This window comes from Malaclemys terrapin, chromosome 6 (assembly GCF_027887155.1).
Source record: "Malaclemys terrapin pileata isolate rMalTer1 chromosome 6, rMalTer1.hap1, whole genome shotgun sequence".
Taxonomy (NCBI): Eukaryota; Metazoa; Chordata; order Testudines; family Emydidae; genus Malaclemys; species Malaclemys terrapin.
Window position 1 is genome coordinate 90,305,142 of NC_071510.1, and position 12,512 is coordinate 90,317,653.

Genomic DNA, 12,512 nt, shown 5'->3' on the forward strand with positions numbered 1-12,512 from the left:
TATTACAACTAGGTCTTTCTCACACTTGTTGCCTTCCAGATAGCTGTCTCTCTCCATTCCTATCTGTAGGTATGAGATTTAACTTTATTAGTAATGAATCTCATCTTGTTATAATCAACTCGCTCTTCTGATCTCTCCAGGTCCATTTGCAGCTATATTCTGTCCTGTGTTTTTGAGCTCCTCCTATAATGGTACTGTGATTAATTTTTTAATACATTTTTATTCTAAATGAAAAAAATATTAACACAACAAATAGTGTTTGTTGTTTTCATCATAATAAAGTCCTGTGGATCTTAGTGCAAGGTATGTAGTAAACAGATTAGAATTAAATAAATATACATGTTTTGAGTAAAAGCTATATTTATGAATCTGCTATTCTAATAAAGGAATACTTACTTATTGTGAGCTTATGTGATCATGGCTGATTGCGTATGCTTTCTCTACATTATTAATGAAAATATTAACTAACAAGGCTCCCGATACTTACCCCTCTACTGTGATAGCTTATTTGATACTGTTCCCCATTGGAGTTCTTACCATTAATGGATTACTCTCTGTTTCATTCCTGTTCATCAATAGATTTTTATCTAGTTGATATGCAGGACAATGTGACGTACTTTATTTTGTATAGCCTTTTTTAAACAAGCTGTATTTCAAAACATTTTAGAGGAACACAATACATTAAATTGAAAATAAAAAATAGAAGAGAGAGGAGAGAAATGAATGGTTATGCAGAAAGGAGAAAACATCTGTTTTTAGACAAGATCTGAAAACAGGTGATGGATCAGAGATTCACAGAAATGTAGGGCTGGAAGGGACCTTGAGAAGTCACCAAGTCCAAACCCCTTTGCTGAGGCAGGACCAAGTAAACCTAGACCATCCCTGGCAGATGTTTGTCCAACGTGCTCTTAAAAACTTCTAAAGATGGAGATTCCACAATCTCCCTTGGAAACCTAGTCCAGAGCAGAGCTACATAGTTAAAGCTTTTCCTCCTAACATCTAACCTAAGGGTATGTCTTCACTAGCAATATTAAAGCGCACCAGCTGTAAAAAAACCACCCCCACAAGGGGAGTGACTACCAGTGCTGGGAGCATGGCTCCCAGCGCTGGTGCACTGTCTACACTGCTACTTTACAGCACTGAAACTTGCAGCGCTCAGGGGCGGCCACTGGGAGCTGGGGGCGGCCGTGCCTGTGGATGGTCAATAATATATGGAGATATACCTATCTCATAGAACTGGAAGGGACCCTTAGAGGTCATCAAGTCCCGCCCCTACTTTCACTAGCAGGACCAAGTACTGATTTTGCCCCAGATCCCTAGGTGGCCCCCCCCAAGGATTGAACTCACAACCCTGGGTTTAGCAGGCCAATGCTCAAACCACTGAGCTATCCCTCTCCCCCCGCTTAGCCTGACGCGCCACATGTGGTAGGTTGCCAACTACCAGGAGTGAAAGTAACTTAAAGGACTTACTGGTACGCTGGAGTCCAGAGCGGGGTTGTGGCCTCAACCAGAAGAGGCGGGGCCGTTCAAGATTTAAAGGCCCTGAGGCTCCTGCTGTGGCTGGGAGCCCCAGGGCCTTTAAATCATCCCGGAGCTACCAGCTGCAGAGGCGGCTGGGAGCCCCGGGGCTCAGGGGCAAATTAAAGGGCCCAGGCTCCAGCCACCGCGGAGCTCTGGGCCCTTTAAATCACCACGGGAGCCCGGCTGCCAGAGCTCTGGCGGGGATTTAAAGGGCCCGGAGCTCCCCGCAGTGGCTGGAGCCCTGGGCCCTTTAAATCCCCGCCACGGAAGTCGGTCCAGTCCGGCATGGCGTACTGGCTCTTGCCGGTACACCGTACTGGCTTACTTTCACCTCTGCCAACTACTACACTTGTCTGTTTTGAATTTCATCTGGTTGATTTCAGACTAATTCTCTAATGTGTCAAGGTCATTTTTTATTCTAATCCTGTCTTCAAAGTGCGTGCAACCCTCCCAGGTTGGTGTCATCTCCAAATGTTATAAGCATACTCTCCACTACATTATCCAAATCATTAATAAAAATATTTAATAATACCAGACCCAGGACTGACTCCTCATAAAATCATACAAGATTAGGGTTGGAAGAGACCTCAGGAGGTCATCTAGTCCAATCCCCTGCTCAAAGCAGGACCAGCCCCAACTAAATCATCCCAGCCAGGGCTTTGTCAAGTCAGGCCTTAAAAACCTTTAAGGATGGAGATTCCACCACCTCCCTAATTAACCCATTCCAGTGCTTCACCACCCTCCTAATGAAATATTTTTTCATAATATATAACCTAGACCTCCCCCACTGCAACGTGAGAACTAAAATTCAGAGGGATCTTGATAAATTGGAGAACTGGGCTATAGACAACAAAATGAAATTCAACAAAGACAAATGTAAAGTGCTACACTTAGGAAAGAAAAACCAAATGCACAAATACAAACTAGGGAAGAGGGGGTAACTGGCTTGGTAGCAGCACTGCTGAGAAGGATCTGGGAGTTGTGGTGGATCACAACATCAACATGAGTCAGCAAGGCGATGCTGTTGCAAAAAAAGTAAATGCATTTAGGTTGCATTAATAGATGCATAGCATGCAAGTCACAGGAGGTGATAGTACTGCTCTACTCGGCACTGGTTAGGCCTCAGCTGGAGTAGTGTCCCATTTTGGTCACCAATTTATAGAAAGGATAAAGAGAAACTGGAAAGGATCCAGAGACAAGTGACAAAGATGATCAAAGGAATGAAATGCAAGCCATATGAGAGCAAAGGCAGAAGGAATTGGGCCTGTTTAGTTTGAAAAAGAGAAGATTAAGGGGGACACGATAGCAGTCTTCAAATACTTGAAAGGCTGCCATAAAAAAGATGGAGAAAAGTTGTTCTCTCTTGCCACATAGGGCAAGACAAGAGGAAATGGGTTCAAACTACAGCATAGCAGATATAGATTAAATCTCAGGAAAAACGTCCTAATTGTAAGAGCAGTAGGACAATGGAACAGACTGCATAGGGAAGCTCTTTCATTATAAGTTTTAAAAAGGAGGCTGGAGAGCCATCTGTCTTGGATGGTTTAGACACAACAAATCCTGCATCTTGGTGGGGGTTAGATTAGATGATCCTTGCAGTCCCTTCTTACCCAATGGTTCTATGATTCTAACAGATACAGAAAAAGGCAATGCAAGCCTTTTCCTTGCCCTGTCTACACATTTCAATCTATATCTGTAGAGACCTATTCTAGGAATTCGTTATGGGCCCAAGAGAGACAATTCAGATACGAATTTCAAAGCTCCTAAATTTTGGAGGTGTTCGAATACAGGGTCTTAGTTAATGCCCATCTCTGCTCAAAATAAAAGAATAGTTCAGTCACCAACTACATCTGGGCTTCTGCTGAGTCTGCCATAGGGTTTTCAGTTAAAGGGACAGACTGAGGCCACTGATTCATTTTACACAGGAATACTGAATTGTCATACTAATGATTTTCAAATTGGGGCTACATTTAAACTGACTGAGAGATGAAAGGCTCCATGTTCCATTTCCAGTTTGCGGAGGCATTCAGCTCTAAAAACAATTTTCACAAACAAAACAAACGCATCCCGATAAAACCCCCAACCCAAATCCTGGGTTTAGAGACTCCTGAGAGAATGTTAAGAATTGTTGAGTTATTCAAACCAACAAGGAATAAAGAGATACTGTATATATGGACACTTTGATTTTAAAGTACAGTTGCAATTTGATCTAGATTCATCCCAGTGTGTGCTAAAGAACCTGATGAAGGCACTCAATGGCAGCAGGTCTGCCAGACAGGGCCGGCTCCAGGCACCAGCTGAGCAAGCAGGTGCTTGGGGCAGCCAAGGGGAAGGGGCGGCACGTCGGGCTCTTCGGAGGAGGGTCCCTGTCCCTCTCGGAGGGAAGGACCTGCCGTCGAATTGCCGCCGAAGAAGAAAGCGGCACAGTGGAGCTGCAGCCGATCACAATCGAGGCTTTCTTTTTTTCCCCGCCGCTTGGGGCGGCAAAAACCCTGGAGCTGGCCTTGCTGCCAGAAAGGCCTGAGAGAAGCCAAGAAGTGCTCAAAATGGGAACAGTGTTGACCAGTGAAGGAATGTGGCCAGAGAATGCATTCATGTGGTGCATCTCCTAAGCAGGTTCCACTACAGTGGCTTCTATGGAGCTCCGGCTGCAACTTAAAACTGCTCCCCTATGGAGCAGTTAGATCAAATGGCCCAAGGGAGGGCAAATGGCAATTTGGTGTGAATTCCCCCTGGAGGACATGGAGTCCAGACTGGTTCATGGAGGCATAAGTTAAACCTCTCTCTGCCAGTTTGGCTGAACCTAGCTAGGAACAAATAAGCTGCACATATGATAAATATAAGTGTCTGCCTATTGCCCATCTTCCTTTTTCTCCTACATTTAAATTAATATATATATAATACTGACGCTTACCTGGAGCTTCTGGGTCAAAGCATCCCTCTGTGCCTGAAGCTCTCTGGCATTATCAATTTCTTGTTTCAATCTTTCTATTTCCTGAGGAAGCAAAAACAATTCTTTTAACAACATATTACCGGATCTTAACTCAGTGCAAATAAGCCACTTAGTCTCTTCCTGGCCAAATCATTCCAATTATACCAAAACTGACACTGAGCAGCTGCTTATCTTGACACTTCGTGTGTGGAGTTCAAACTCCCCCCCCACACACACTAATAGTATGGAATCAGCAACTTCTGTAATTTATTCATCTGCATGTTAGACATTCATACACCAACAATGAGCAATTCCATCTTGAAAAGTGTAGTAATTCAAACAACATATTTGCCATCAACATTTAAACTTTGTGGAGTTTCTCTTACTCTCCCACCCCAGCAAGGCTGGAATATTTTTTCTGGAAAATTGAGGGTCATGGTAATTAAAAATTCAATCCTGGTCTGTATTTATTTAAAAAATATATTTTAGTGTACACTAATGTACTCCTCCTCCTTTTCAAAAGAGAAATCCAGACTTCAGTGGGGAGCTGCTTCCTATATCATTAGCAAGGGATGAAGCCAGCAGCGGCAAGAGAGAGGGAACAGACAGAAATTGCCTGAACACAAAGTTCTGACCACTGACTGCCATATGAAGAGAGACGGATAAGAATGGTGTTTTTAGTTTAGAGAAAGTATGAGGGGATGAAGATAATAAAGGTGTACAAAATAAATGGTATAGAGATTAGATCAGACATTTCTGTTCACTCATTCTCATGATACAAGAACAAGCAGTTAGTCAATGAAATTGAAAGGCAGCAACTTTAAAACTGATAAATATTTTCCCCCACAATGCACAATTACCCTGTTGACCAATTTGCCACAAGATATCACTGAGGCCAAGAGCTTAGCAGGAATCAAAGAAGGACTGGATGTTTACATGGATAAAAGAGCATACAGAATTACAATAGTAAGGATTAAAAAACAACAGGAAAAAAGAAACCAATACACATCTCCACATCTCAGGACACAAGCCGATCTCTTACAGGGGTTAGGAAAAAAACTTACCCTGTGGGGAAGTTATTCCATAACTGCCAATGTCCGGGTTTCTTGCACTTTCTCTTAAACATCTGGTGCTGGCCACTGTTGGAGACTACTGGTCTGATCAAGTATGGCAATGCCAATGTTCCTATATACTGCTCGTTATAGAATCTTTGGTAATGGGGGAGGCACAAAAGCCAATTCCCGCCATAGTCAGCTCCCTTCCCCTTCTTATCCTCCCCCTTCAATATAGGGACAGTTAGCTATCCCTTTTGGGGGCAGGTGTGCTTCACTTTGGGGCAGCACAGGTGGCTTCTCTAATTCCCCATACCCTCCTACTGCTGGCCCAGACCCTGGCTGACGGCACAATAAGCAGCACTGAGTAGGGGGTGGAGCTTATTTAGAAGAAAGGGGCAGGGCCCTCAGGACCCCAAAATCTGCTATGTTAAAATAATCTTAACTCATAAAGATTGGTTTGTTTCTCACCACAAACTCACTTCCCCAATAAAGGAAAGCAGTGTTTATAGCTGCTTTTTAAAATAAATACTTGCACTGACATTGCTTGTCTATAAATGAGATTCACAGTGCTACATTTTGACTGCTGCTTGCTTCAGTACATGCTTCCTTTTGCAAAGAAAGGTACTTGGGAAGAGTGAACAGAAAAATGCAGATTTTTGGCTCAGATACACTAAAATCCACACAATAGCTGTGATTGACAATCTGTAAGAAAATTTATTAGCCTCAAAAAGGCTAAAAAATGGATTCTTCTTACTTTAGTCCACACAGAAATTACCTCTGTGCTCACAAGCAGATTTAAGATTACATTACAAACTGTTATAAATAATATGATTTTTAAAGCCACTTTAAAATGTTATGAATAAAGTTAGCAAATACCTCTTCTTTCTTCTTCAATGTGGATTCTAATTCCTGTATTGTCTGGTTTAATTCTGTTTTATGTGTATGGACTGCATTTGCTTGACTGCTCACACACTCCAGCTCAGTCACCTGTAGAAATAAATGTCAGTAATAAATATAAAATTAAGTGACAACATGAAGAATTACAAGGTGCTATTGCCTCTTTGCATTAACACTTACATCTGAAATATATATCTGTTGAAATATACTTATTAACTCTAAAAAATATATATACGGATTAAAATGCTGAAAATATTTTTGTAAAACATTAGTATAAAATTCTTTACCCAATTGTTTTGTATAATATTTCCCTCCTCTGAAATTTTAAATGTTGTTGCAATTTCCGATAACTGAAAAATATTGGTTCTGTAGTCTGAAAAAAGCCCCTTTTGCATGAAAATGTGCACTTAGTAATTTTGAAAATGTTCAGGGAAGAAGAGGCATTATCTCTCTAGAGTCCACATGGTCTAGAGGATTGATCACAGATTTGTCTAATCTGATCTATCTAATCTATCCATTGGAAGTTTTTAATATTGCATCATGTTAATCAATGCCCACCCAGTCCTCCAAAAGGCAACTACAATTTCTCAGACTGAATTTCTGAATTTGTATGCAAGGTGTAGTACTGCATACTTACCTACCAACACATGGCTGCAGACATTTAACTCCTTTATATTTTCAGATCTCACCTTTAGGCCAGTGGCTAAATGGCACATTTTGGTACTATACAGTTCCCTTTATTAGCAGACAGAGTGCTCTGTCCATCTGTCTTTGGATGAAACGCATAGCAATGGCATGTACAATTTTGATTTGAAGAGATGTTAATATGCCTGTTGCTATACACAGACAAATGATCCTTGAGAGAACAATGGGTAACATTTTGTACATCCATGAATTATATTCTATACTATCATATTCTACTCAGAAACACTGTTGTTCATAAATCATTGAGAACACTGATGAAGCCATTATGTTTTCTATCAATCCAGCTCTTGTATGTGTGAAGTAAGCTAAAAATATATTATGAATAATAAATAAAATGTTACTGAAAAATATTACTGCACAAAGCCCAACAACTCAGTTTTCTAAATAAATTATTTCCCTCTGAAGCTTAAGGCTCTAATTTTCTTTAAAGACCATAATTACAAAGAGTCTGCTTAATTACAGATACGATGTGCTCCTGATTTGCATGAAGCATCTTTTAAAAGGGCCAGATTTTCAGCAGTTTAAAATGAAGGTTACTGATTTGTAACCAGAGTTCTTCAAGATGGACTCTGCATATTCACACTCATCGGTTATGCTGGCTGGTGCAGCCTGAACAGTGGAGCTTTCTCCTAGCATTCTCTGTTAAAGGGACACTTCCCTGCTGCTGCTTCAGTTCCTTCCACCCCGTCTCAGAGGTAGATTTTATTAGGACTGTGAGGAAGAGTGGGAGGGGGTGGAGATTGTGACAATCCAGAGCCCATCTCAAAGAACTCTGGTTACAGGTAAGAACATAAGAACAGCCATACTGGGTCAGACCAGTGGTCCATCTAGCCCAATATCATGTCTTCTGACAATGGCCATTGTCAGATGCTTCAAGGGGAATGAAAAGAACAGGGCAATTATCAAGTGATCCATACTCTGTTGTCCAGTCCCAGAAGCTTAGGGACACCCAAAGCATGGGGTTGCCTCCCTGACTATCTTGGCTAACAGCCATTGATGTACCTTGTGACAGGGTGGATCACAGAAACCCCCTTGGGGCTGTCAACTGATGTGCCATGACTACTTCTGCCCCTGCTTTCCCTACCAGGCTGGGACTCCAGCACCCTGCTCCAACACAGACCCGGGGTCTGAATTACTTGCCCCAAAGCTGCAGGCTTAGCTGAAAGCAGCTTACAGAAGTGTTCCTGTTTTTAACACTCAGATGCCCAACTCCCAATGGGGTGTAAACCTTATACTGTGTAAACTCATGAATTGTTCACCCTCTATAACATTGATAGAGAGAGATGCACAACTGTTTGCCCCCCTCCCCCCAGGTATTAATACATACTCTGGGTTAATTAATAAATAAAAAGTGATTTTATTAAATACAGAAAGTAGGATTTCAGTGGTTCCAAGTAGTAACAGACAGACCAAAGTGAATTATCAAGTAAAATAAAATAAAATAAAATAAAACACAAATCTAATACAGTAATAAAACTGAATACAGGTAAAATCTCACCCTCAGAGATGTTTCAATAAGTTTCTTTCACAGAATGGACGCCTTCCTAGTCTGGGCACAATCCTTTCCCCTGGTACAGCCCTTGTTCCAGCTCAGGTGGTAGCTAGGGGATTTCTCATGACTGCAGCCCTCACTTTTGTTCTCTTCCATCCACTTATATATATCTTTTGAATAAGGTGGGAATCCTTTGTCCCTCTGGGTTCCCACACCACGCCCTCCCCCCTCCCCCCCGCTTCCCAATGGAAAAGTACCAGGTTAAAGATGGATTCCAGTTCAGGTGACATGATCACATGTCACTGCAAGGCCTTGGCTACACTCGGGACTTCACAGCACTGCTGTGACAGTGCTGCTGTGGCAGTGCTGCCGCGGCAGCGCTGTGAAGCGCGAGTGTAGTCGTGCCGCCAGCACTGCGAGAGAGCTCTCACAGTGCTGTATGTACTCCACCTCTCCGAGGGGAATAGCTGCGAGTGAGCGCGCAGCGCTGCAGGCTCCGATTACACTGGCGCTTTAGAGCGCTGTACTCGCTGCGCTCGGGGGGGGGGGGGTGTCACACCCCCGAGCGCAGCAAGTTGCAGCGCTGTACACCGCCAGTGTAGCCAAGTCCTAAGACTTCATTACCCACTTGCCAGCAAACACGTATACAGGAAGACTTACAAGTAAAACAGAGCCATCTACAGACAATTGTCCTGGTTAATCGGAGCCATCAAGATTCCAAACCACCATTAATGGCCAACACTTTGCATAATTACAATAGGCCCTCAGAGTTATATTTTATATTTCTAGTTTCAGATACAAGAGTGATACATTTATACAAATAGGATGACAACACTCAGTAGATTATAAGCTTTGTAATGATACCTTACAAGAGACCTTTTGCTTGAAGCATATTCCAGTTACATTATATTCATACTCACCAGCATACTTTCATAAAATCATATAGAGTGCAACGTCACATACCTATCCTCCATGAATTTATCTAATTCTTTTTTGAACCCAGTTATAATTTTGGCCTTCACAACATCCGCTGGCAATGAGTTCCATTGGTTGATTGTACATAACCTTCATTTCTTCTTTGAATGTCCTCTGCATATTTCCACTCATGGCATAGTTTGGAAAGCAGTACTTCATAAATGGGAGGTGGAACTCAGTGTCCTAATTAAATAAGGACTGAAGTACAACTCTACCAAACTGGGTGTCTACTCAAGGTGCCAGAACTAATATGTAATGTTAAGCAAAAGTATGTACAGTGCTCCAAGTGGCAGCCCTACATATCTTCCAAACTGGCACATGTCTAAGACATGCCAAGGATGTAGCCATTGTTCTAGCAGAATTTGATATAATCCAGCAGGGGGAGAATAGTTGCTAATCTGTAGCTTTCCTGAATACACTGTCTCAACCCATTTAGATATTGTTTGTGTTGAGACAGCCTGTCTGCATAGGGAAAAAAGAGATGTGGAAGCCTGTGAAATTCCTTAGTCTTACTCAGATAATAAGCTAGGGTTCTCTGAGCATCCAAAGTATGTAACCTAGATTCGCTCTTGTGACTGTGAGGAATAAAACTGGTAAATTTACTGTTTGATTAATGTGAAATTTCAACACTAAGTAAAAATACTGGGTTAGGACAAAGCACCACCCTTATATTTGTGAAAAATAGTGAAAATTGGTCCAGCGACAAGGGTATGTAACTTGCTCACTTGCCCAGCTGAAATTATAGATGTTATAAAAGCAGTTTTAATAGACAAATAGAATAGAGAGCACTCTGCCTAAGGCTCAAAAGGCAACTTTATGAGTTGCACTAAGACTTAATTGAGATCCCATGGCGGAATTGAGTCTTTTACAGGTGGTTACAAATTGGAAAGTCCTTTCATATATGTCTTGATCGTACTGTGCGCAAAGTCAGATGTATTGTCTACAAAAATGGTATGCTGATATAGCTACTACCTTGAGCCATAAACAGGAAACTGACCGATCTGAAACCTTTAACTGAAATAAGTATTCCAGAATTGGTGTTAATACTGGTTCTGATTTGTTATGCATTCAGTTTACAAACCTCAGTTATTTAAGGTGAAAACATTTTCTGGTAGATTGTTTTATAATTGAGTAGCACCTGTTGCACTTCTGAAGGACAAGATGTTTTAAAGTCTGTTAAAATCTTATAGCCCAGGCAGTCAGATGTAGAGATAGAGTATCCAGATGGTAAATCCCGCCCTGTTGTTCCAACAATAAATCTGGTAATGCTAGAATCAGTCTGTGAACTCAATAGCAGCAGTAGGTTGGTGTACCATTGTTGCCCCAGCCATGCTGGAGCAACTAAGATTATTTTGGTTCTATACTGTCTTATCTTTCTCAATAATTTCTGCATTAATGGCAAATGTACAGCAGGCCTTTTCCACAACTCAGGAGAAACACATCCAATATGGATTGGGTGTCCTTTCTTGCTCTTGAACAGAATTAGTGACACTGTGTTGCATCTGGTGGCAAATAGGTCTTTATCTGGACATCCCCAGAGGTTGAAGATGTTGCATATTAGTTTCTTCTTTACTGATCATTTGTGTAATTGCATCATGTCTCTACGTAGTTGATCCACCAGTCATTGTGCTTTCCCATCAGGTGAAAGGGCTATGGGATAAATGTTGTGCTGGACACACCAATCCTGCAACTTGATTGCCTCACTGCACAATTGAGATGAATAAACTCTGCCTTGTTTATTGACGTCATACATGACTAACTACCTTCCCTTTGATGTGAGGTAGAAAAGATTTGGCAGCCAGACATCTCTCTCTCAACTCTAATGTGTTTATGTGTAGATCCCAAGGGCCCAATCTCTTCCTTCTAGAATATCCACACCATACCAGGAAAAGAAACCTGCATTCTAGCGCTGTGAACCTTGGTATTGCACACAAAAGGCATATGGTTGCAGTGCCAAATAACATTGAGTAATGCGAGGACTAGTGTCCTTCATCATCTGCAAACATTTACAGGGTGGATTGTCCATTATTAGGTCAAAGGGAGACCCTAAAAGATAATAATGTAATTCCCCTACAACCTATTTGATGGTCAGGCATTCTTGCTTGATGATGAAGAATCTAGTCTCTAGTGGCTGCAGCTTCTGAATTACATATAGTATAAGATCCTCCACAACCTGAAAGTTTTGTGACCCTGCTTCCAAATGTACTTCAGAAGCATCAGTTTGCAGTAAGAACTGGCATGAGAAGAAGTCCAGACTCTGAAGTACAGGCTGCTGACATAGGATACTCTTTATCTTGATATTGGCTTCATCACAGTCAGTTGTCCACTGGACTACTCTGGGTGTAGTGGCCTTTGTGAGGTCTGTCAATGGTGCTGCAAGGTTTGCGAAGTGGGGCATGAACCTAGTGTAATAGCTGGCCCACTCCCAGGAAAGCACTCCCCCTCCCCAATAGTCACACTATATCCATCCATACCCTGCTCCAATGCTGTACTTATGAGAGGAAGGAGATCAAGGGAGCCCAGAGGTGTCCTTTAGGTGCTACCTGTTGGCACTGAGGTCAAGCCTCACAAAAATTCACTACTTCTTTGTGGACCCCGCCTGATAAAATCTGCCCAGACCCTCTCTAGGGTTTTGTCTCTGCCCAAGTGAGCAATGAAGGGACTGCATGTGCCAGCTGTAGCATTTCTTTCTGAATGTTTCAAAGCACCAGGATCTAGTGGCATACCTCATCTGGACAGGAGTTCTTCTCCACGCAATAGAGTAAGTCATTTTGCCACTTGAAATAAGGACATTGGGAGGTTTAAACCTCCTGAGAGATGGTTCCATTAACCACCACAATCTAGGTGTATGCCTCTCCAAGGATGTCATCTCCTTGTTCTTCTCAGACCAAATCAAAGGAACTGGCTAAGAGCATTGGGTTGACGTTGGGAAGAG

The 12,512-nt window shown here is 42.1% G+C and overlaps 1 protein-coding gene across 1 annotated transcript in view; it reads right to left on the reverse strand.

Moving 5' to 3' along the window:
• HOMER1 (homer scaffold protein 1) overlaps positions 1-12,512 on the reverse strand; it is a 134,739-nt gene that overhangs the window by 7,562 nt on the left and 114,665 nt on the right. The window contains exons 7-8 of the mRNA XM_054032977.1: positions 6,385-6,495; positions 4,436-4,516 (exon numbers count right to left, since the gene is read on the reverse strand). Coding sequence (XP_053888952.1) covers positions 4,436-4,516; positions 6,385-6,495 — 192 coding nt within the window. The remainder of the gene's footprint in view (positions 1-4,435; positions 4,517-6,384; positions 6,496-12,512) is intronic.